Source organism: Notothenia rossii (genome assembly GCF_949606895.1).
Source record: "Notothenia rossii genome assembly, chromosome: 3".
Taxonomy (NCBI): Eukaryota; Metazoa; Chordata; class Actinopteri; order Perciformes; family Nototheniidae; genus Notothenia; species Notothenia rossii.
Window position 1 is genome coordinate 73,668,435 of NC_136901.1, and position 27,351 is coordinate 73,695,785.

At 34.8% G+C, this 27,351-nt stretch overlaps 1 protein-coding gene and 1 long non-coding RNA gene across 2 annotated transcripts; both read left to right on the plus strand.

Moving 5' to 3' along the window:
- Positions 1-245: 245 nt before the first annotated feature.
- Positions 246-2,546, plus strand: LOC307033711. Its single transcript, XR_013806629.1, has 2 exons — positions 246-280; positions 925-2,546. It is a non-coding gene; the product is annotated as an uncharacterized lncRNA (long non-coding RNA).
- Positions 2,547-11,920: 9,374 nt separating this feature from the next.
- LOC307033701 (uncharacterized protein) lies at positions 11,921-26,095 on the plus strand. The gene is made up of 7 exons (XM_079672243.1): positions 11,921-12,144; positions 12,356-12,382; positions 13,957-14,051; positions 14,655-15,192; positions 15,394-15,420; positions 16,018-16,112; positions 24,920-26,095. Exons 2-7 carry the CDS (start codon positions 12,377-12,379, stop codon positions 26,034-26,036), a joined length of 1,878 nt encoding a protein of 625 aa, XP_079528369.1. The 5' UTR covers positions 11,921-12,144; positions 12,356-12,376; the 3' UTR covers positions 26,037-26,095.
- The last annotated feature ends 1,256 nt before the right edge of the window (positions 26,096-27,351 follow it).

The window sequence follows — 27,351 nt, forward strand, 5'->3', positions numbered from 1 at the left end:
GTTCAAACAAAAGGCTAAAATGCAGGATGGAAAAAGAAGCTTTAGAAAATGAAGCACTACCTCAAATGTGCATGCAGCAATACCACAGGCAAAGCATTCAGCCGTTCCTAACAGACGTGTTTTCCACTAATGACAATAAAGACTTTAACATCAGAAGATGGTAACATTTTGTTTTCTCCACTCAGACGGACAGAAGCAGACAACAAGATCCACAAGTGCCTGAGAGTGAAGAGATGTCTTCATCCCCTCCCACCGAGCCAGAACCCTCCACACTCCAAAGGTATCGTCTAAGAAATAAAATGCTGTATTAACTGAAACTAGTTAAGTAGTAGTTACTAGGTATTGGGTCCCATGAAACTGAGTCAAGTAAATGTAAAAATACAGCTTTCAGTGGGTCGAATGAGTCGATCATAGCCAAATTCAATATTTATTTTTCTCTAACATTGATCACTCTGCATTCAAGTTACAGAAAAAGACTACACACGTCACCACAACTTGATATTTAACAGCTTGCTTTTATTTATCTTTGTCTAAACCTTCTTCAGATCTCAATGCAAAATATTAACCCATGAAAGTAAACTTGCACAACTGATCATTTCGTTGTTTTATCCTGACTGTGTTATTGTACTGAACTCCAGTATATAGCATTATATATATATATATATATATATATATATATATATATATATATATATATATATATATAGTTTGTTTCTATTCACAACAAGAAGAGATCTTCAATCCAACACATCGCCCTTTAGTACACTTAACTAAGTTAAATCAGCCATTGACAATCTGTTAGCTTTTGACAATATGCTTTATGAATTCAGTACATGCAGCATTGTTGTGCTAAAAGTTAAATAACAATCTTAAGCATATTGTTTTGTCCTGTGAATAAAGTAAAACCTTTATATTTATTTTTAGGGAAGAAGACCAGCATCTGGAAGATCATCACTCTGCCATTGATTCTAATTCGAAGATATCAACAACAGCAAATATCAGTCAAAGTCCAATTCAACTATATAGTATATATTTACTAAATGTGTTGGCTGCAAATCTTATACCAAATGACAGCCTCTTTAACTTCAGCATTTTAAATAGGAGACAGATTTCCTTTACACTAGCATATATTAAGCATTACATGGATAATATTGAGCAACAAACAAATGTTCCTGACAAAAAGCTTTTTACAAAATTCATGACATTTTTTTCAAAGATACAACCTGGATTCAGTGTTGATGCAGCGTTGGACGGTAGACCTTCTACTTCTACATCTTTCTTAAAACACCGTCTTAAGGACCACCATAATCAATATGCATATGCTGAAGTTTTAATGAAAAATGGTGAAAGAATTAAGACTAAACTTGTTTATCCAGTTCATCGTAACAATTCAGCCTCCTCCACCAAATTGACCAAACACAGTGAGGAAATGTTATTGGAAGTAATCAATAGATTATTGAAGAAATATGGAGCCAAAGTTCTAAACATTTTTATATATACCTATTATAGTCCATGTTTAAAGAGAGGAAATAAATATTGTAACTGTATGACTCAACTTTATCAGAATGCCTATCAATGGTACAGGAAATTTGGCATTGTGACTATACTGTACTTCTCAGAGCCTTGGGGACTAAGTGTACCAGATATCTTTAAAAAGTTCTCGTATTCTGACATCTCAAGTACCAGCAGTGCTCTTTATCCATATGTTGACCAGAAAATCCACTTTACACTGGACATAAAAAAATTAAAACAAAAAAATAAGACCATAATCCCTCATATCAAAAAGTTTAAAGATGACAGAGACGTACAAATAGCCTTTAAGTCTGCTCACAGTGCTCTTTGCGGGTTGGCAAACAGTTCTGAAGGATTTCTGAAAAGTCAGCATTTGGAACGTGGATCGGAATGCATTGACTCAATCAAATTTCCCCCTGAGTTCCCTGATACAATCCTTGCAATTTTGAGAGAAAATTGGATTGAATTGGTTAACTATTGTTCAATGTCTCCCATTATAAAACAATTGGCATCAGACTTCAATAATGCAGTAGTCAAACTCTTTATCAGTGATCTTAGGTTATTTTTGGGTAACAGCGGCTTCTTCCAGATATACCAGGTCCCGCCGGGCGCTGAGGTGGAGGAGGTAGATTATGTTGAATTGGATAATACTTCATTTTGGTCAGAATTTATGTGACACAACATTTAATTTGATTGTCATTACTATATTTTGATATATTTATATACACGTAAAATATATATATTTATATGTATATATTTGAATTTAATAAAACATTGACCTTAACCTTTTTTGGTTAAACAAAGGTTTTTGGGCTTTTTTTTAACACTAAAAGGCATTCAGACTGTGTTGAATTATTACTATTGGTACAGGTTTTGGAGGGATGCTTTTTTTTCATTGATAATATAATAACGTTGGGTTCCAATTGTAATTAGTGCTCTAATTATTTTTGAACTCAAGTTTTTGTCTGGATGTTTGTTGTCTGCATCTGTCTTGAGCTCTTAAATAAAATAAAGAATAAAAACTCACATTGAAACTGTGTTGGCTTTGTTCCCTCATTAGCAACTAAATGTCCCTGCCTGTTCAACAGGTGTGTGGACATGAACGAGACACGTAAGTAGGCGAGGACAAAGAAATGGACAAAGAGACAGAGGGTGGATGGAGTAAAGGCAGGAAGGACATAATCCACATTTGACTATACCCCGAAATCATCAATTGGATCTCCTACCAAAATGAGTTAAATAACATAATGCAGAATTTGACAGGACAAAGTAGTTTGAACTATACTTGTTCCTTTATGTTACCTAACAATATAGAAGAAGGGGAAAGGGAACAGCCATTCAGTCGTTGTGCATCTTTGTCACAGGAATATCTCTCTGCCTCTGATACGCCTGCACAGGTGTGGGATTTCTGAGAAGTTTAGAGGTGTTTTCATTTTTAGTATAAAGTTTTTTTTTTTTTTGTGTGATATTTGTTTACATATTATACTATGATATTTTTTTCTGACAAACTACACTCTAATTGTTTTATCTCATGCTCTTCTATGAGTTTTTGTATAAACACTAAACTTTGACTTTTTTTTACCTAATATACTATGTCTTTTTTCACATGCTCTATTTTCAAATACTTTACTATGAATTTTTTCAACATGATATACTTTTAAGGATATTTTTGACCTACTCTACAATTATTTTGTACATGTTTGACTAAAAACATGTGTCTTACTTATATATACTATGATGTTTTAAAATATATATATTATACAATTTGCTATTATTGCACGTCGCTTTGGATAAAAGCGTCAGCTAAATAGAAAGTCATGCTATGACCTTTTCTCAGATATCTTATGAAACACGACAGTAACGTTTTCTATGATATCTTTCCACATACTATACTTAGACTTTCCTTTTTCCAACATACTATAATAGTATAGTATGTTGAAAAATGTGATGTATGATCATAGTATAGTATGATTTTTTATTAAGTTCACAGCATACTATACTATGATATTCTATGACATTGTACTACATACATTCATTTTTTTTCGCAAAAACACACTTTGAATTATTTTATGATATTTTTCCACAGTATATATGGCTTTGACTTTTTTCGTCGAACCGGCTTGATTTTCAAGATATTTTTCGACACATTTTTTTTCAGATACTACTCAGATATTTATTTTGGATACATTTCAAAATAAAATACCATAGTTGTATATTTTTGCAAAAGACTATATTTTGACTTTTTTTCAACACAATATGCTATGACTTGTTTTCTCATATTTTTCGACACACTAAACCATTTTTTACGACAAACCCATTTGAATTTGGTTAAAGATACTATATTATATACCCTTGTATGGTATTTTATAGTTTTAGAAAATACTACACAATGATTTTCTATACTTTTGAGTTACTATCCTGTGTTTTTTGAAGTAAAGATACCTGTACTATGACTATGCCTTTTTTCAGAACCAAGTCTTTCTCAAGCTGCTTTCACTTCAGCGTAACAACAGCGCAAAATCAGAGCATAACAAAAGTCGTATTTATTTGATTGTTTAATTTAGTTTTTTAAATAAAACAAGATATATGGAGGTTGCTCCTTCCTCCAGCTACACAGGGATTGTTTTCAACAGCACAAAAGATAGTGACCCTCTGATTTGATTTCCTTTATTAGTAGTTTCATTACTGATACATGACCTTGTCAGAAACCATTGTCTCAGCACACATTGTAATTATTTTTCACATGGAGCTTTAAGAATTGGCACAAACCATATACAAATAAAAATACCTGTTTACAGGATTGATTTAAAACAGAGGAAATAAATTAACACATTTCTGCAAATGGCATGGACACAAGATCAAAACAAAGGGTTGAATCCTGATAAGAAATCATGTCTTTTGTATGTTGTAAACAAGTGTTGGTCCTAAATACGTAAGAACTGATCTGAGTAGAGTACTTAGCACGATATGTGCAAACATCAGTTTATACTGAGTCTGTTATTTCCTACTTTGTGAGGAAGAGAAGTTAAAATTAACGAGAAAATACAAAATAACATGTTAAATATACAAAAATTAAATACAAAAATCGAGACGTCTAACACCAGAAGTCCAGTTCCAGCTTCTTCAGGTTTCAAAACATAAGATTGGTCAAGAGTAAGAATTTCAAAAAGCAAACAAATTATTAAAACATTAAATGTGTTTAAGCCCAGAGAATGAGTAAGGCAAGCAAGCTTATACTGTTTCTACAGTGAAGATTATTATTTACATTGTGTTCACATCTTATTTATTAACTCTGCCCGCAGTCGAGGTGGGGTTTGTCTCCCCCTAGGGGTTCAAACTAGTGTTACTCCGCAGACAGCAGTGCTGAGTGCAGAAGTAGTATCATGCTTTTAAATCTCTCATTAGAGCTCTTGGAAGAAACCACCATAAAGGCAGTGGCTGGCCACCAGAAGAGCCCACCACAGAACACAAGTCCAGTATGTTGAGAAACACCTGGAGCCTGGTCTGACACTTCCTCCACATCTGGAACAACAGCACGGGGATCAGAAACAAATTCCTCTGTCTCCTGATGCTAATTGTGGTTCAATTATTTCCATATTGCTTCGCTTAATCCTGGTTATTATATACATATTACAACGAGGCAGAGTGTCACCACGCAGCTGGGGGAAAGGAGGGGAAAAGTGCAGAGCTACTCTGTGACTTTCTTGAACACAAACAATACACACACCTCAACTGTGATGAAAGCAGATGTTGCTCACATGACTATGTATTGAACGGGGGTTATAGCTTTATCCTAAGAGGCCTGGCTATGAACAACTAAACATACTTTTTACCAACATCTTATGACCAAAAGAACAGAAGTGTGTTAAATAACAGGGTGGAGTCTATATGCAGGATAACTAAGCCGACACTAAACAAACCACTCCATCAGCAGTACTGTACGAGATGAAAGTCACATTAAAGCAGTGAGGAAGCAAGTTGCTGAGAGCGAGGCGTTAACTTAGCAGAGTCAGACTCACTCAGGAGATAAACAGGCCGCTGCAGGGAAGCTGAACTCTTCCACAAGCTGAGATGCCCAATATGCAAGAAGTTAAAATAGAGAACCAAAACAGTTTTGATCAAAGTCCTCCAGTAAAGCAAGACAATTGCATAAGCTAGGACATGGGGGGTGAGCAGAGCTGTAGTTATAAGTGGCGATCTTTACGTGTGAAACAGCAATGAGGATGTTTCAACCAACTTCTTTCCGCTCAGTTAAAAAGAAAAAAAACTCAGGCCCAGTAAACTTAAAGCCAACTGGTGATCACCAAAAACAACAACTCAGGATTTCTATCATGGTCAAGTGCAGATGAGGACCCTGACTTGAGAGTTCTTTTTTAAACCAGAACCATTCAGGAGTAACCCAGAAGACACAAAAGGGGGCCAATTGAAGTGAGGAAGGAGAAAGAATGTAGTATTTACTGGAGTTACTTCACCCAAAATCAATTATTTGTTGATTAAGTGTATTGGTATTTGGGGTGAGATTCCCCAGGTGGCAGTTGGTCACTAATGTATTCCCCCTATAATGAAATCTAATCAAATCCAACATTGACAAGCACAACAACAGGAAAGAGAGGATTGGCTTACAGTTGTTGTGGCAACATCTGATTTATTTGTTTAAAGAAGCAAACCTCATTTAGTCAGCTGCTTGATCTGGAAGTGGGAAAAGAAAAGGGATTGAAAATAATTAGAGTGATCGTGAAGATAGTCTATTTTGATTCACATCTTTAGACTCAAATGCTTTTACATTATTGGTTTTCATTCATAAATATAACATTACTAATGAAAGGTTGTAAGGGTAATGTTAGGAAAATATCACTCGTCACCGGCTTGAGCTTCAATATCAGGATACATGTATGTATTATCCTTGCAAGAATGGAAGTGGTCATCACACACAGAGCTGCGTGGGACAAAGAGTTCCCAGAACAGAGTCCTTCAAATGCCTTATATACAAGAGAGGATGTGTCACAGTCACAAGATGCAGAATACCAGTTCAAAGCAGTATTCAATGTTTAGTTCAGATTAGCTAAGACCCACGTAAGCAATAAACATGACAATCATACAGTATGTCTATCTCCATAGAGGCTGAATCATCATGTTAATCGTTGTCACATAGCATCATATGTCTAAAACAGTGTGTCCTGACGCTCTTCTAGGTAATCATACATCCTTTCATGTACACAGCTACGTATAGCCTTTCTTATCATGTACTACTCGGATATTAGAAGAGTACATTCAGTATTTTCCCAACAGGTAACACATTTTGAATATAATTGAATTGGACTTGGTTGTAAAAACAGTCAGTGGTGGAAAGTTCCTAAGTACATTCACTCAAGTACTGAACTTAAGTACAATTGTGAAGTACTTGTACTTTACTTGAGTATTTCCATGTTTAGCTACTTCAGAGGTAAATCTTGTACTGTTACTCCACTACATTTATGTAATACCTTTAGTTACTTGACAGATTTGGATAAATAATGTGAAATATAATAACTCTTAAATCAGACCTGGAGTAAATCCAGCTCTCCTGCAGCATACAAAGTCATTAAAACTAGCTGCACCTTTACCAGCGTTGATAAGGGTTATTATAATAAAAACATATCATATATATTACTCTGAAAAGGTCCAATCTGCATATTAAGTACTTTTAATTTTGATACTTTAAGTATATTTTGATGCTAACATTTTTGTACTTTTACTTAACATTTTGAATGCAGGACTTTTATTTGTAACAGAGTATTCCTGCACTCTGGTTCTTCTACTTTTAATTAAAAACACAATCTGAGTACTTCTTCCAGCTCTGTGTCCTTATATTTTCTGAAATATTGGGATTTTTGTTTGTAATTTTCTTTTTTAAGTTATATCAGTTACTGGCAGGAAGTTAACATACTAAGTGAGTGCTTTGAAAGAGAAATACATTTACATAAATAAATAAATTAAATGTATGTCGATTGTCTGCTTTTTTTGCCCCTTGGGATTCAGGAAAGTTTCATTTTACACACCTTTTGAAGAAAAACGAAAGTGAAACCTATAAGAAACATCCGGCTCCCACACATCTGCATATGTAAGCAAACTGGGCATGGCTACCAAAGATTGGCCACAACGATTGGCTAAGGGAGGGTTTATAAGCAGCCACTTCATACAGTTTCTTTGAGTTAGAAAACAAATGCTAGTTTTTTTTTTCAAAACCCTGTGTAGAAAGAAGAAAAGAGGATAATATTGAGCAACAAACAAATGTTCCTGACAAAAAGCTTTTTACAAAATTCATGACGTTTTTTTCAAAGATGCAACCTGGATTCAGTATTGATGCAGCATTGGATGGTAGACCTTGGCCATCTTTCCTAAAACACCGTCTTAAGGACCACCATAATCAATATGCCTATGCTGAAGTTTTAATGAAAAATGGTGAAAGAACTAAGTGTAAACTTGTTTATCCAGTTCATCCTAACAAATTAGCCTCCTCCCCCAAATTTACCAAACACAGTGAGGAAACTTTAATTGAAGAAATTGATAAATTATTAAAAGAATTTGGAATCAAAGTTCGAAAGATTTTTATATATACCTATTGTAGTCCATGTTTAAAGAGAGGAAAGAAATATTGTGACTGTATGACTCAACTTTATCAGAAAGCCCATCAATGGGACAGTACATTTGACATTGTGACTGTAGTGTACTTCTCAGAGCCTTGGGGGCTAAGTGGATCAGATATCCTTAAAGATTTCTCGTATTCTGACGTCTTAAGTATGATCAGTGCTCTTTATCCAGATGTTGAACAGGAAATCCGCTTTACACTGGACACAAAAAAATTAAGAGAAAAAAATGATGCTATACGCCCTCATATCAAAAAGTTTAAAGATGACAGAGACGTACAAATAGCCTTTAAGTCTGCTCACAGTGCTCTTTGCGGGTTGGCAAACAGTTCTGAGGATTTCTGAAAAGTCAGCATTTGGAGCGTGGATCGGAATGCATTGACTCAATCAAATTTCCCCCAGAGTTCCCTGATACAATCCTTGCAATTTTGAGAGAAAATTGGATTGAATTAATTAAATATTGTTTAATAAAATAAATTACACCATATTTCAGCAATGCAGTAGTCAAACCCTTTTTGGGTGACAACGGCTTCATTCAGATTTGCCAGGTCCCGACGGGCGCTGAGGTGGAGGAGGGAGATTATGTTGAAGTGAACAATACTTCATTTTGGTAAGATGTATGTGACAGTTTAACTGACTGAGAATCCAAGTTCAGCTTGAAGCTCACACTCATGTAACTTCAAATAATCACACATTGTTGTCTTTTGTTTCATGATTTTCTCAGTAAAGTAAAAAAAAATGTATGTTAAAAATAATAAATAATCATTTGTATTAATTATAATCGTATTATTGTATTGTTTATTTATTGTATTCTTGTTTTATTCAGTCCTGTGTGAATTGGCTTCTACTGCTTTTAAAAGTTGATCAATCACAAAGTTATATGTTACTTGGTTAACATTTTTTATTTGTGTTCTTTGACGGCGTACTTACCTTTTGTGCATGAAAAGTGCTTCTGTATATAAAATAAAGTTTGAATGATTGATAGAAATATCAATATGTTTTACAGTTACAGAAATACTGCACTAGAAAGAAGGTTGTAAACTGGTTAAAACAGTTTACAAAAGTACATGAAACAGCCAAGTGAATTCAGAGTGTTACGTTTAATACACCTCTCACTTTCGTTTCCTCAAAAGTATGATGCATAGTTGTGGTGCAACAATGGGTGCAGTTCGAATTTACTTGGAAAAACGTACTGACTTACCCTGGCCAAGGTGAAAACTGTTTGGTCTTGGATTTAGTGTAAACATATCAATTAAAAACCAGGTCCTCTGGTCTTTTTTAGGCTGTTCAACAATCATGGGCTGTAATATTAAAAAGCCGCCTATCTGTGGGTATTTGATATTTATAGTATATTTTAACAACATTTCTGTTTCCTTCTATCAGTCCTTTCCACTTCCTTGAAAGCATTAACAAGCTTATTATATACACACCCAGTTTATTATGATGTATCTGTTTAAACTGGTTCACTGAACGTGTTTATATTATTTGTTGATTAAGTGTATTGGTATTTGGGGTGAGATTCCCCAGGTGGCAGTTGATCACTAATGTATTCCCCCAATAATGAAATCTAATCAAATCCAACATTGACAAGCACAACAACAGGAAAGAGATGATTGGCTCACAGTTGTTGTGGCAACATCTGATTTATTTGTTTAAAGAAGCAAACCTCATTTAGTCAGCTGCTTGATTTGGAAGTGGGAAAAGAAAAGGGATTGAAAATAATTAGAGTGATCGTGAAGATAGTCTATTTTGATTCACATCTTTAGACTCAAATGCTTTTACATTATTGGTTTTCATTCATAAATATAACATTACTAATGAAAGGTTGTAAGGGTAATGTTAGGAAAATATCACTCGTCACCGGCTTGAGCTTCAATATCAGGATAAATGTATGTATTATCCTTGCAGGAATGGAAGTGGTCATCACACACAGAGCTGCGTGGGATAAAGAGTTCCCATAACAGAGCCCTTCAAATGCCTTAAATACAAGAGAGGGTGTGTTACAGTCACAAGATGCAGAATACCGGTTCAAAGCAGTATTCAGTGTTTAGTTCAGATTAGCTAAGGCCAGGGACGTGCATAGGTACGGGCTAATGTTGTCCGGGCAACAGCCCGTTTGCCATTTTTGTCTGACCTGCCCCTCTGGAGAGAGCAGTTTTTATTTTATTTTCTATTGTGGCCGAATCAACATGATAACACACCTTTTCAGCGCTGTCATCTGCCCCCAGTCACGTGACTTCGTTTACAATCTGACAGCTGGAAGCAAAGGAAAGCCCTCCGGCCTCATATGGCTATGGTGATCACACCAAATGCCTGCCTGGCGTTAGAGTATAAAGGACAAATCAGGGGACTTTACTTCCTCTTCACACCGTCGGTTATTTAAAAAAAAAAAAACTAAATATACTTGTTATTGTGCTTCTTTCTTTCTGTGTCTTTTACTCTGCTCCGTAAACTCCCTCGATGGGGCCGCTCGCTCTCTTTTAATGATCACCCTCTCACGGAGAACACTTCACTGTCCCGCTTCATTGTAGGATTTCTGCCATGTCTCCCCTTCAGTTTGACCATCTCTTTTATTAAGTTATGGAATACTAAATAAATAAGTAATTAGATATCTTACCGTTACTGCGCTCATAAAGAATGATAAGAATAAGAATAATGCGTATTGAACTGGTTTCATTCATTAGTGAGTTTATTTAAGGTAATTAGTTAGAAGCCCTATTTTATCAGAATTTCTGCACAGCATTTAAACTACATTAAAACAGAATTGTCATCATTTTTTCTTTAATAGTTACTAACATTAGATATTTTAATGAGATATGGACCGCACAACTAAAAAGGTGCCTGAATAACGAATTTAGCAGTGGACATAAAAGGTCAACTGAGTGTCACTTGCAATGACAGTGTTCTGTTTTTATGTTATGAACCTTTTACATTAAAAACAAGTTAGAATTTTCAAAAGGTCTTGTGTTTTTTTTCCGGGGGGGGGAGAGAGGCCCTTTTTCCAGTTTAGAGCAATAGCCCCTCCAAATGTCTGTGCACGTCCCTGGCTAAGGCCCACGTAAGCAATACACATGACAGTCATATGTCTATCTCCATGTCTATCAACTCTTAAATCAGACCTGGAGTAAATGCAGCTCTCCTGCAGCATACAAAGTCATTAAAACTAGCTGCACCTTTACCAGCGTTGATAAGGGTTATTATAATAAAAAATATATCATATATATTACTCTGAAAAAATTACTTTTTCTTTTGGTACTTTAAGTATATTTTGATGCTAACACTTTTGTACTTTTACTTCAGTAACATTTTGAATGCAGGACTTTTATTTGTAACAGAGTATTCCTACACTCTGGTTCTTCTACTTTTAATTAAAAACACAATCTGAGTACTTCTTCCAGCTCTGTGTCCTTATATTTTCTGAAATATTGGGATTTTTGTTTGTAATTTTCTTTTTTAAGTTGTATCAGTTACTGGCAGGAAGTTAACATACTAAGTGAGTGCTTTGAAAGAGAAATACATTTACATAAATAAATAAATTAAATGTATGTCGATTGTCTGCTTTGCCTTTGCCCCTTGGGATTCAGGAAAGTTTCATTTTACACACCTTTTCAAGAAAAATGAAAGTGAAACCTATAAGAAACATCAGGCTCCCTGCCACACATCTGCATACGTAAGCAAACTGGGCATGGCGACCAAAGATTGGCCACAACGATTGGCTAAGGGAGGGTTTATAAGCAGCAACTTCATACAGTTTCTTTGAAAACAAATGGTAGTTTGTTTTTCCCGTGCAGAAAGAAGAAGTGAAGGAGTAAAAGGAACATTTAGAATTTATCCAAAGCACGGGCTGGCAAATCGTGTTACTTTCATTAAAATAAACACTGACTTAAATCTAATCGACCAGTTTGATTTAACTAAATTACATAACAACAATTTGTATCAGTGGAATTTTTGTGTTGGTAACGACAACTGTCAGACCCTGCTTTGGCGGGTCTTGGACCCAACTCTGGTGAGTCAGATCATGTTCAATACATTTTCAGTGTTATCTACATCTACTGTGTTTTGTTTGTAAACGTTAGGGTTAGGTTTAGAACTTTTTAAAAAACGATAACGTTGTGTTATGATAAGCATAAAACTAATAAAACTTAAAAAGCCATAGGTACAAACTTTTACTTTTACATTTGTTTCCACCTAACTGTTCTGTCTCTTTGTTTCTCCAGAGGAGTTTAGACCTTCTCACCATGCAGGTACTCGACACTATTGTATTTGTATATATACATTTATATATAAATATATATTAATGCTGTCAAAATTATCGGGTTAACGGCGGTAATTATTTTTTGGAATTAATTGAGTTAAAATATTTAACGCATGCGCAGAATGGCCCGCCCCATACATCCCACCAGTGGCAGCGCCAGGGTATGGCTGGGGTAGGCAACACACATACCAAGAAATGGCTTAGCCCCACCATGAAAAATGATGTTAAAGTAAGCAAAATAAAGTCCGCCAACTCGCGCGGAGTAAATTGAACAGACAGCAGTTAGTAAGATTGATTTCAGTAGCCACTTGTCTGGAAATACCAAAGACTAGAAACGGTTTTGAAAACTTTTGTCACGTAGTGATCGTTTTCTTAATAGAACATCTTTGATAATGTCTTCTGGCCAATCAGAATCAAGATAACGGCGTGGTGTTGTTGCAGGAAGTCCCGACGGAAAATACTTTTGCTGTATTACATATACATCGATAGAACATTACGTGTTGATATAAATCAACACGTAATGAAATAAGACCCCACGGTTTGATGATTGATAGGTGTGTGGGCTGTCTTTCATTTTGACACACAGAACAATGTTATAATAAACATACATACATACATACATACATACATACATACATACATACATACATACATACAGACACATACATACATACATACATACATACATACATACATACATACATACATACATACATACATACATACATACATACATACATACATACATAGGCCTACTGTATGTTAAATGGATATATCCGCCTTCTTTCATTTATCTTTCCATTCCCACAACAATATACATAAAGAAATGGGATATTTTGGACATAGTTCGAATGGTGATTAATCATGATTAATTAATTTTTAAGCTGTGATTAATCTGATTAAATGTTTTAATCGTTTGACAGCCCTAATATATATATATATTGAAATTACTGTACATCTGTTTAGCACATTCATTTTGTATTTACTTAAGCTTCTGCACTATTTTATGTCTTAAATTCAAATGTTTATTCATAGGTTATCTACTTTTATACATATTTGTTTGAGCACTGGTGGGAAGAGCTTGAAATCTAAGCATTTAATTGCCATCAAATGCTTTTCCTGTAACTGCTTATCAAACTTTACAGAAACATTTGAATAGAGGATAATTTCCGTTTTCCATGCCATGTTAATATACTGGACAAGTGAGACACATCTCTTTTTATTTGATTTCATTCCAGAAACAAAACTTTAAAAAAAAATGTTACTGAACATTTGCAATTTGAACAGTATTGCTCAGCTTTACTTGTTGACATACAGGGCTCAAACAAAAGCACAGTGTTGTGCGAGACTGTTGCGCCTGCATACTGTAGGTTAGTCTTTGTTTGACTGAAACTAAAATGCAGGATGGAAAAAGAAGCTTTAGAAAATGAAGCACTACCTCAAATGTGCATGCAGCAATACCACAGGCAAAGCATTCAGCCGTTCCTAACAGACGTGTTTTCCACTAATGACAATAAAGACTTTAACATCAGAAGATGGTAACATTTTGTTTTCTCCACTCAGACGGACAGAAGCAGACAACAAGATCCACAAGTGCCTGAGAGTGAAGAGATGTCTTCATCCCCTCCCACCGAGCCAGAACCCTCCTCACCCCAAAGGTATCGTCTAAGAAATAAAATGCTGTATTAACTGAAACTAGTTAAGTAGTAGTTACTAGGTATTGGGTCCCATGAAACTGAGTCAAGTAAATGTAAAATTACAGCTTTCAGTGGGTCGAATGAGTCGATCATAGCCAACTTTAATATTTATTTCATCTAACATTGATCAGTCTGCATTCAAGTTACAGAAAGAGACTTAACACGTCACCACAACTTGATATTTAACAGCTTGTTTTTATTTATCTTTGTCTAAACCTTCTTCAGATCTCAATGTAAAATATAAACATGTGAAAGTAAACTTATGCAACTGATCATTTCGTTTTTTTCTCCTAGCTGTGTAATTGTACTGAACTCCAGTATATAGCATTATATATATATATAGTTTGTTTCTATTCACAACAAGAAGAGATCTTCAATCCAACACATCGCCCTTTAGCACACTTAACTAAGTTAAATCAGCCATTGACAATCTGTTAGCTTTTGACAATATGCTTTATGAATTCAGTACATGCAGCTTTTTTGTGCTAAACAGTTAAATAACAATCTTAAGCATATTGTTTTGTCCTGTGAATAAAGTAAAACCTTTATGTTTTTATTTTCCAGGGAAGAAGACAAGCATCCGGAAGATCGTCCCTGTGCCATTGATTCTAATTCAGGGACGTCAACAACAGCAAATAAACAAAATATGTCGTCTGCAAATCTCATACCAATCACCATGAATAATGAAGCTATAAATGTTTCTGACAAAAAGTCAAGTATTAATCGAGAAATGAAACGTAACTTAGGTATAGAAGAAACATCGGCCATGCCACCTTCCTTAAAAAGACGTCTTAAGGATCAGGGTAATCAATATGCTGCAGAAATGAAAAGTGGTGGAATTCAGATGTTCGATGAGGTTCAACAAAGCGATGTCACAACACAAACGGAGAGGATCTTATGTGAAAATATAAATGAAACTTTGCAGAGACGTCCAACTGAAGTTAAAAACAATGATTTAAACACCCATCATAGTCCATGTTTGATAAGCAAAGGTGATATTGATCCCACTGATCTAAATCCAATCGACCAGTTGGATGTAAATGTTTCTGTTGGACAAGACGACTGCCAGTCCCTGCTTTGGCCGGTCTCAGACCCAAATCTGGTGAGTCAGAACACTTTCAATACATTTTCTGTTTCTCTACATGTATTGTGTTTTGTTTGTATATTCTCCGTGTAACTTTGAAAAACTGGCCTGTAAAGTTTTGTTATGAAAAGCATAAAACTAATACAACGTAAAAAGCCATACAAACTTTTACTTTGACATTTTTTTCCACCTAACTGTTCTGTCTCTTTGTTTCTCCAGAGGGGTTCAGACCCTCTCCCCATGCAGGTAAGGTTACTCCACATTATTTTATTTATATATATTGAAGTTACTGAACATCTGTTTATCACATTTATTTTAATTTACTTCAGCCTCTGCACTATTTTATGTCCTAAATTCTCATTTTTACTTAGGTTATCTACTCTTATACATATTTGTTTGAGCACTGATGAAGAGCTTGAGAACTAAGCATTTTATTCATCAAATGCTTTTCCTGTAACTGCTTATCAAACTTTACAGAAACATTTGAAAAGAAGATCATTTCCGTTTCCGTTTTCCATGTCATGTGACCCATTGATAAAAAATGAACACGGCTCTTTTTATTTGATTTAATTCCAGAAACAAACAAAAAGCATTTGAAGTTTTACAGAACATTTTCAATTTGAAGAGTATTGCTCAGCTTTACTTATTGACATACAGGGTTCAAACAAAAGGCTAAAATGCAGGATGGAAAAAGAAGCTTTAGAAAATGAAGCACTACCTCAAATGTGCATGCAGCAATACCACAGGCAAAGCATTCAGCCGTTCCTAACAGACGTGTTTTCCACTAATGACAATAAAGACTTTAACATCAGAAGATGGTAACATTTTGTTTTCTCCACTCAGACGGACAGAAGCAGACAACAAGATCCACAAGTGCCTGAGAGTGAAGAGATGTCTTCATCCCCTCCCACCGAGCCAGAACCCTCCTCACCCCAAAGGTATCGTCTAAGAAATAAAATGCTGTATTAACTGAAACTAGTTAAGTAGTAGTTACTAGGTATTGGGTCCCATGAAACTGAATCAAGTAAATGTAAAAATACAGCTTTCAGTGGGTCGAATGAGTTGATCATAGCCAACTTTAATATTTATTTTTCTCTAACATTGATCAGTCTGCATTCAAGTTACAGGAAGAGACTTAACACGTCACCACAACTTGATATTTAACAGCTTGCTTTTATTTATCTTTGTCTAAACCTTCTTCAGATCTCAATGTAAAATATTAACCCATGAAAGTAAACTTGCACAACTGATCATTTAGTTTTTTTCTCCTCACTGTGTTATTGTACTGAACTCCAGTATATAGCATTATATATATATATAGTTTGTTTCTATTCACAACAAGAAGAGATCTTCAATCCAACACATCGCCCTTTTGCACACTTAACAAAGTTAAATCAGCCATTGACAATCTGTTAGCTTTTGACAATACACTTTATGAATTCAGTACATGCAGCATTGTTGTGCTAAAAGTTAAATAACAATCTTAAGCATATTGTTTTGTCCTGTGAATAAAGTAAAACCTTTATATTTATTTTGTAGGGAAGAAGACCAGCATCAGGAAGATCATCACTCTGCCATTGATTCTAATTCGAAGATATCAACAACAGCAAATATCAGTCAAAGTCCAATTCAACTATATAGTATATATTTACTAAATGTGTTGGCTGCAAATCTTATACCAAATGACAGCCTCTTTAACTTCAGTATTTTAAATAGGAGACAGATTTCCTTTACACTAGCATATATTAAGCATTACATGGATAATATTGAGCAACAAACAAATGTTCCTGACAAAAAGCTTTTTACAAAATTCATGACATGTTTTTCAAAGATACAACCTGGATTCAGTGTTGATGCAGCGTTGGACGGTAGACCTTCTACTTCTACATCTTTCTTAAAACACCGTCTTAAGGACCACCATAATCAATATGCATATGCTGAAGTTTTAATGAAAAATGGTGAAAGAATTAAGACTAAACTTGTTTATCCAGTTCATCGTAACAATGCAGCCTCCTCCACCAAATTGACCAAACACAGTGAGGAAATGTTATTGGAAGTAATCAATAGATTATTGAAGAAATATGGAGCCAAAGTTCTAAACATTTTTATATATACCTATTATAGTCCATGTTTAAAGAGAGGAAATAAATATTGTAACTGTATGACTCAACTTTATCAGAATGCCTATCAATGGTACAGGAAATTTGGCATTGTGACTGTAGTGTACTTCTCAGAGCCTTGGGGACTAAGGGGACCAGATATCTTTAAAGAGTTCTCGTATTCTGACATCTCAAGTACCAGCAGTGCTCTTTATCCATATGTTGACCAGAAAATCCACTTTACACTGGACATAAAAAAATTAAAACAAAAAAATAGGGCCATAATCCCTCATATCAAAAAGTTTAAAGATGACAGAGACGTACAAATAGCCTTTAAGTCTGCTCACAGTGCTCTTTGCGGGTTGGCAAACAGTTCTGAAAAATTTACAAAAAGTCAGCATTTGGAACGTGGATCGGAATGCATTGACTCAATCAAATTTCCCCCTGAGTTCCCTGATACAATCATTGCAATTTTGAGAGAAAATTGGATTGAATTGGTTAACTATTGTTCAATGTCTCCCATTATAAAACAATTGGCATCAGACTTCAATAATGCAGTAGTCAAACTCTTTATCAGTGATCTTAGGTTATTTTTGGGTAACAGCGGCTTCTTCCAGATATACCAGGTCCTGCCGGACGCTGAGGTGGAGGAGGTAGATTATGTTGAATTGGATAATACTTCATTTTGGTCAGAATTTATGTGACACAACATTTAATTTGATTGTCATTACTATATTTTGATATATTTATATACACGTAAAATATATATATTTATATGTATATATTTGAATTTAATAAAACATTGACCTTAACCTTTTTTAGTTAAACAAAGGTTTTTGGGCTTTTTTTTAACACTAAAAGGCATTCAGACTGTGTTGAATTATTACTATTGGTACAGGTTTTGGAGGGATGCTTTTTTTTCATTGATAATATAATAACGTTGGGTTCCAATTGTAATTAGTGCGCTAATTATTTTTGAACTCAAGTTTTTGTCTGGATGTTTGTTGTCTGCATATGTCTTGAGCTCTTAAATAAAATAAAGAATAAAAACTCACATTGAAACTGTGTTGGCTTTGTTCCCTCATTAGCAACTAAATGTCCCTGCCTGTTCAACTGGTGTGTGGACATGAACGAGACACGTAAGTAGGCGAGGACAAAGAAATGGACAAAGAGATAGAGGGTGGATGGAGTAAAGGCAGGAAGGACATAATCCACATTTGACTATACCCCGAAATCATCAATTGGATCTCCTACCAAAATGAGTTAAATAACATAATGCAGAATTTGACAGGACAAAGTAGTTTGAACTATACTTGTTCCTTTATGTTACCTAACAATATAGAAGAAGGGGAAAGGGAACAGCCATTCAGTCGTTGTGCGTCTTTGTCACAGGAATATCTCTCTGCCTCTGATACGCCTGCACAGGTGTGGGATTTCTGAGAAGTTTAGAGGTGTTTTCATTTTTAGTATAAAGTTTTTTTTTTTTTTGTGTGATATTTGTTTACATATTATACTATGATATTGTTTTCTGACAAACTACACTCTAATTGTTTTATCTCATGCTCTTCTATGAGTTTTTGTATAAACACTAAATTTTGACTTTTTTTTACCTAATATACTATGTCTTTTTTCACATGCTCTATTTTCAAATACTTTACTATGAATTTTTTCAACATGATATACTTTTAAGGATATTTTTGACCTACTCTACAATTATTTTGTACATGTTTGACTAAAAACATGTGTCTTACTTATATATACTATGATGTTTTTATTTTTTTTCAGATACTACTCAGATATTTATTTTGGATACATTTCAAAATAAAATACCATAGTTGTATATTTTTGCAAAAGCCTATATTTTGACTTTTTTTCAACACAATATGCTATGACTTGTTTTCTCATATTTTTCGACACACTAAACCGTTTTTTACGACAAACCCATTTGAATTTGGTTAAAGATACTATATTATATACCCTTTTATGGTATTTTATAGTTTTAGAAAATACTACACAATGATTTTCTATACTTTTGAGTTACTATCCTGTGTTTTTTGAAGTAAAGATACCTGTACTATGACTATGCCTTTTTTCAGAACCAAGTCATCCTCCAGCTGCTTTCACTTCAGCGCAACAACAGCGCAAAATCAGAGCATAACAAAAGTCGTATTTATTTGATTGTTTAATTTAGTTTTTTAAATAAAACAAGATATATGGAGGTTGCTCCTTCCTCCAGCTACACAGGGATTGTTTTCAACAGCACAAAAGATAGTGACCCTCTGATTTGATTTCCTTTATTAGTAGTTTCATTACTGATACATGACCTTGTCAGAAACCATTGTCTCAGCACACATTGTAATTATTTTTCACATGGAGCTTTAAGAATTGGCACAAACCATATACAAATAAAAATACCTGTTTACAGGATTGATTTAAAACAGAGGAAATAAATTAACACATTTCTGCAAATGGCATGGACACAAGATCAAAACAAAGTGTTGAATCCTGATAAGAAATCATGTCTTTTGTATGTTGTAAACAAGTGTTGGTCCTAAATACGTAAGAACTGATCTGAGTAGAGTACTTAGCACGATATGTGCAAACATCAGTTTATACTGAGTCTGTTATTTCCTACTTTGTGAGGAAGAGAAGTTAAAATTAACGAGAAAATACAAAATAACATGTTAAATATACAAAAATGAAATACAAAAATCGAGACGTCTAACACCAGAAGTCCAGTTCCAGCTTCTTCAGGTTTCAAAACATAAGATTGGTCAAGAGTAAGAATTTAAAAAAGCAAACAAATTATTAAAACATTAAATGTGTTTAAGCCCAGAGAATGAGTAAGGCAAGCAAGCTTATACTGTTTATACAGTGAAGATTATTATTTACATTGTGTTCAAATCTTATTTATTAACTCTGCCAGCAGTCGAGGTGGGGTTTGTCTCCCCCTAGGGGTTCAAACTAGTGTTACTCCGCAGACAGCAGTGCTGAGTGCAGAAGTAGTATCATGCTTTTAAATCTCTCATTAGAGCTCTTGGAAGAAACCACCATAAAGGCAGTGGCTGGCACCGAGAAGAGCCCACCACAGAACACAAGTCCAGTATGTTGAGAAACACCTGGAGCCTGGTCTGACACTTCCTCCACATCTGGAACAACAGCACGGGGATCAGAAACAAATTCCTCTGTCTCCTGATGCTAATTGTGGTTCAATTATTTCCATATTGCTTTGCTTAATCCTGGTTATTATATACATATTACAACGAGGCAGAGTGTCACCACGCAGCTGGGGGAAAGGAGGGGGAAAGTGCAGAGCTACTCTGTGACTTTCTTGAACACAAACAATACACACACCTCAACTGTGATGAAAGCAGATGTTGCTCACATGACTATGTATTGAACGGGGGTTATAGCTTTATCCTAAGAGGCCTGGTTATGTACAACCAAACATACTTTTTACCAACATCTTATGACCAAAAGAACAGAAGTGTGTTAAATAACAGGGTGGAGTCTATATGCAGGATAACTAAGCCGACACTAAACAAACCACTCCGTCAGCAGTACTGTACGAGATGAAAGTCACATTAAAGCAGTGAGGAAGCAAGTTGCTGAGAGCGAGGCGTTAACTTAGCAGAGTCAGACTCACTCAGGAGATAAACAGGCCGCTGCAGGGAAGCTGAACTCTTCCACAAGCTGAGATGCCCAATATGCAAGAAGTTAAAATAGAGAACCAAAACAGTTTTGATCAAAGTCCTCCAGTAAAGCAAGACAATTGCATAAGCTAGGACATGGGGGGTGAGCAGAGCTGTAGTTATAAGTGGCGATCTTTACGTGTGAAACAGCAATGAGGATGTTTCAACCAACTTCTTTCAGCTCAGTTAAAAAGAAAAAAAACTCAGGCCCAGTAAACTTAAAGCCAACTGGTGATCACCAAAAACAACAACTCAGGATTTCTATCATGGTCAAGTGCAGATGAGGACCCTGACTTGAGAGTTCTTTTTTAAACCAGAACCATTCAGGAGTAACCCAGAAGACACAAAAGGGGGCCAATTGAAGTGAGGAAGGAGAAAGAATGTAGTATTTACTGGAGTTACTTCACCCAAAATCAATTATTTGTTGATTAAGTGTATTGGTATTTGGGGTGAGATTCCCCAGGTGGCAGTTGGTCACTAATGTATTCCCCCTATAATGAAATCTAATCAAATCCAACATTGACAAGCACAACAACAGGAAAGAGAGGATTGGCTTACAGTTGTTGTGGCAACATCTGATTTATTTGTTTAAAGAAGCAAACCTCATTTAGTCAGCTGCTTGATTTGGAAGTGGGAAAAGAAAAGGGATTGAAAATAATTAGAGTGATCGTGAAGATAGTCTATTTTGATTCACATCTTTAGACTCAAATGCTTTTACATTATTGGTTTTCATTCATAAATATAACATTACTAATGAAAGGTTGTAAGGGTAATGTTAGGAAAATATCACTCGTCACCGGCTTGAGCTTCAATATCAGGATACATGTATGTATTATCCTTGCAAGAATGGAAGTGGTCATCACACACAGAGCTGCGTGGGACAAAGAGTTCCCAGAACAGAGTCCTTCAAATCACTTATATACAAGAGAGGATGTGTCACAGTCACAAGATGCAGAATACCAGTTCAAAGCAGTATTCAATGTTTAGTTCAGATTAGCTAAGACCCACGTAAGCAATAAACATGACAATCATACAGTATGTCTATCTCCATAGAGGCTGAATCATCATGTTAATCGTTGTCACATAGCATCATATGTCTAAAACAGTGTGTCCTGACGCTCTTCTAGGTAATCATACATCCTTTCATGTACACAGCTACGTATGGCCTTTCTTATCATGTACTACTCGGATATTAGAAGAGTACATTCAGTATTTTCCCAACAGGTAACACATTTTGAATATAATTGAATTGGACTTGGTTGTAAAAACAGTCAGTGGTGGAAAGTACCTAAGTACATTCACTCAAGTACTGAACTTAAGTACAATTGTGAAGTACTTGTACTTTACTTGAGTATTTCCATGTTTAGCTCCTTCAGAGGTAAATCTTGTACTGTTACTCCACTACATTTATGTAATACCTTTAGTTACTTGACAGATTTGGATAAATAATGTGAAATATAATAACTCTTAAATCAGACCTGGAGTAAATCCAGCTCTCCTGCAGCATACAAAGTCATTAAAACTAGCTGCACCTTTACCAGCGTTGATAAGGATTATTATAATAAAAACGTATCATTTATTACTCTGAAAAGGTCCAATCTGCATATTAAGTACTTTTAATTTGGGTACTTTAAGTATATTTTGATGCTAACACTTTTGTACTTTTACTTGAGTAATATTTTGACTGCAGGACTTTTATTTGTAGCAGAGTATTCCTACACTCTGGTTCTTCTACTTTTAATTAATAACACAATCTGGGTACTTCTTCCAGCTCTGAAAACAGTCCTTATATTTTCTGAAATATTGGGATTTTTTTTGTAATTTTCTTTTTTAAGTTGTATCAGTTACTGACAGGAAGTTAACATACTAAGTGAGTGCTTTGAAAGAGAAACACATTTACATAAATAAATAAATTAAATTGATGTCGATTGTCTGCTTTGCCTTTGACCCTTGGGATGCATTTTACACACCTTTTGAAGAGAAACGAAAGTGAAACCTATAAGAAACATCAGGCTCCCACACCACATACGTAAGCAAACTGGGCATGGCGAACAAAGATTGGCCACAACGATTGGCCACAACGATTGGCTAAGGGAGGGTTTATAAGCAGCCACTGTAAACAGTTTCTTTGAAAAAAAGAATGAAAAATAGTTCTTACCAAACCGAATCGGTAACAGAAATTAGAAGAGAAGTAGTAAAAGGAAAATGTAAAATAGTTCCAAAGCAGGGGCTGGCAGAAGGTGATATTAAAATAAACACTAACTTAAATCAAATCGACCAGTTTGATGTAAATGTTTCTGTTGGACAAGACGACTGCCAGTCCCTGCTTTGGCTGGTCTCAGACCCAAATCTGGTGAGTCGGAACATTTTCAATACATTTTCTGCTTATCTACATGTTTTGTGTTTTGTTTGTATACTCTCCGTGTTACTTTGAAAAACTGGCCTATAAAGTTCTGTTATGATAAGCATAAAACTAATACAATGTAAAAAACCATTACTAGCCATTACCTTTACTTTTACATTTTTTACCACCTAACTGTTCCGTCTCTTTGTTTCTCCAGAGGGGTTCAGACCTTCTCACCATGCCGGTATGGTTACTCTACATTATTTTATATATATATGTATTGATATTACTGTACATCTGTTTAGCACATTTATTTTACTTTACTTAATTTTATGTCTTAAATTCAAATTTCTAATAACGTTGTCTATTCTTATACATATTTGTTTGAGCACTGATGAAGAGCTTGAGAACTATTTCATTGCCATCAAATGCTTTTCCTGTAACTGCTAATCAAACTTTACGGAAACATTTTAATAGAAGATCATTTCCGTTTTCGTTTTCCATGTCATGTGACCCTTTGATACAAAAATGAAAACAGCATTGTATTAATATACTGGACAAGTGAGACACATCTCTTTTTATTTGATTTCATTCCAGAAACAAACAAAAAAAGTTTTAACTTTTACTGAACATTTTCAATTTGAACAGTATTGCTCAGCTTTACTTGTTGACATACAGGGCTCAAACAAAAGCACAGTGTTTTGCGAGACTGTTGCGCCTGCATACTGTAGGTTAGTCTTTGTTTAACTGAAACTAAAATGCAGGATGGAAAAAGAAGCTTTAGAAAATGAAGCACTACCTCAAATGTGCATGCAGCAATACCACAGGCAAAGCATTCAGCCGTTCCTAACAGACGTGTTTTCCACTAATGACAATAAAGACTTTAACATCAGAAGATGGTAACATTTTGTTTTCTCCACTCAGACGGACAGAAGCAGACAACAAGATCCACAAGTGCCTGAGAGTGAAGAGATGTCTTCATCCCCTCCCACCGAGCCAGAACCCTCCTCACTCCAAAGGTATCGTCTAAGAAATAAAATGCTGTATTAACTGAAACTAGTTAAGTAGTAGTTACTAGGTATTGGGTCCCATGGAGCTGAGTCAAGTAAATGTAAAAATACAGCTTTCAGTGGGTCGAATGAGTCGATCATAGCCAACTTTAATATTTATTTTTCTCTAACATTGATCACTCTGCATTCAAGTTACAGAAAGAGACTTAACACGTCACCACAACTTGATATTTAACAGCTTGTTTTTATTTATCTTTGTCTAAACCTTCTTCAGATCTCAATGCAAAATATTAACCCATGAAAGTAAACTTGCACAACTGATCATTTAGTTTTTTTGCCTGGCTGTGTAATTGTACTGAACTCCAGTATATAGCATTATATAGTTTGTTTCTATTCACAACAAGAAGAGATCTTCCATCCAACACATCGCCCTTTAGCACACTTAACTAAGTTAAATCAGCCATTGACAATCTGTTAGCTTTTGACAATACACTTTATGAATTCAGTACATGCAGCATTGTTGTGCTAAAAGTTAAATAACAACCTTAAGCATATTGTTTTGTCCTGTGAATAAAGTAAAACCTTTATATTTATTTTTAGGGAAGAAGACCAGCATCTGGAAGATCATCACTCTGCCATTGATTCTAATTCGAAGATATCAACAACAGCAAATATCAGTCAAAGTCCAATTCAACTATATAGTATATATTTACTAAATGTGTTGGCTGCAAATCTTATACCAAATGACAGCCTCTTTAACTTCAGCATTTTAAATAGGAGACAGATTTCCTTTACACTAGCATATATTAAGCATTACATGGATAATATTGAGCAACAAACAAATGTTCCTGACAAAAAGCTTTTTACAAAATTCATGACATGTTTTTCAAAGATACAACCTGGATTCAGTGTTGATGCAGCGTTGGACGGTAGACCTTCTACTTCTACATCTTTCTTAAAACACCGTCTTAAGGACCACCATAATCAATATGCATATGCTGAAGTTTTAATGAAAAATGGTGAAAGAATTAAGACTAAACTTGTTTATCCAGTTCATCGTAACAATTCAGCCTCCTCCACCAAATTGACCAAACACAGTGAGGAAATGTTATTGGAAGTAATCAATAGATTATTGAAGAAATATGGAGCCAAAGTTCTAAACATTTTTATATATACCTATTATAGTCCATGTTTAAAGAGAGGAAATAAATATTGTAACTGTATGACTCAACTTTATCAGAATGCCTATCAATGGTACAGGAAATTTGGCATTGTGACTGTAGTGTACTTCTCAGAGCCTTGGGGACTAAGGGGACCAGATATCTTTAAAGAGTTCTCGTATTCTGACATCTCAAGTACCAGCAGTGCTCTTTATCCATATGTTGACCAGAAAATCCACTTTACACTGGACATAAAAAAATTAAAACAAAAAAATAGGGCCATAATCCCTCATATCAAAAAGTTTAAAGATGACAGAGACGTACAAATAGCCTTTAAGTCTGCTCACAGTGCTCTTTGCGGGTTGGCAAACAGTTCTGAAAAATTTACAAAAAGTCAGCATTTGGAACGTGGATCGGAATGCATTGACTCAATCAAATTTCCCCCTGAGTTCCCTGATACAATCCTTGCAATTTTGAGAGAAAATTGGATTGAATTGGTTAACTATTGTTCAATGTCTCCCATTATAAAACAATTGGCATCAGACTTAGTATGTTGAAAAATGTGATGTATGATCATAGTATAGTATGATTTTTTATTAAGTTCACAGCATACTATACTATGATATTCTATGACATTGTACTACATACATTATTTTTTTTCGCAAAAACACACTTTGAATTATTTTATGATATTTTTCCACAGTATATATGGCTTTGACTTTTTTCGTCGAACCGGCTTGATTTTCAAGATATTTTTCGACACATTTTTTTTCAGATACTACTCAGATATTTATTTTGGATACATTTCAAAATAAAATACCATAGTTGTATATTTTTGCAAAAGACTATATTTTGACTTTTTTTCAACACAATATGCTATGACTTGTTTTCTCATATTTTTCGACACACTAAACCGTTTTTTACGACAAACCCATTTGAATGTGGTTAAAGATACTATATTATATACCCTTTTATGGTATTTTATAGTTTTAGAAAATACTACACAATGATTTTCTATACTTTTGAGTTACTATCCTGTGTTTTTTGAAGTAAAGATACCTGTACTATGACTATGCCTTTTTTCAGAACCAAGTCATTCTCCAGCTGCTTTCACTTCAGCGCAACAACAGCGCAAAATCAGAGCATAACAAAAGTCGTATTTATTTGATTGTTTAATTTAGTTTTTTAAATAAAACAAGATATATGGAGGTTGCTCCTTCCTCCAGCTACACAGGGATTGTTTTCAACAGCACAAAAGATAGTGACCCTCTGATTTGATTTCCTTTATTAGTAGTTTCATTACTGATACATGACCTTGTCAGAAACCATTGTCTCAGCACACATTGTAATTATTTTTCACATGGAGCTTTAAGAATTGGCACAAACCATATACAAATAAAAATACCTGTTTACAGGATTGATTTAAAACAGAGGAAATAAATTAACACATTTCTGCAAATGGCATGGACACAAGATCAAAACAAAGGGTTGAATCCTGATAAGAAATCATGTCTTTTGTATGTTGTAAACATGTGTTGGTCCTAAATACTTAAGAACCGATCTGAGTAGAGTACTTAGCACGATATGTGCAAACATCAGTTTATACTGAGTCTGTTATTTCCTACTTTGTGTGGAAGAGAAGTTAAAATTAACGAGAAAATACAAAATAACATGTTAAATATACAAAGATTAAATACAAAAATCGAGACGTCTAACACCAGAAGTCCAGTTCCAGCTTCTTCAGGTTTCAAAACATAAGATTATAAGATTGGTCAAGAGTAAGAATTTAAAAAAGCAAACAAATTATTAAAACATAAAATGCATTTAAGCCCAGAGAATGAGTAAGGCAAGCAAGCTTATACTGTTTCTACA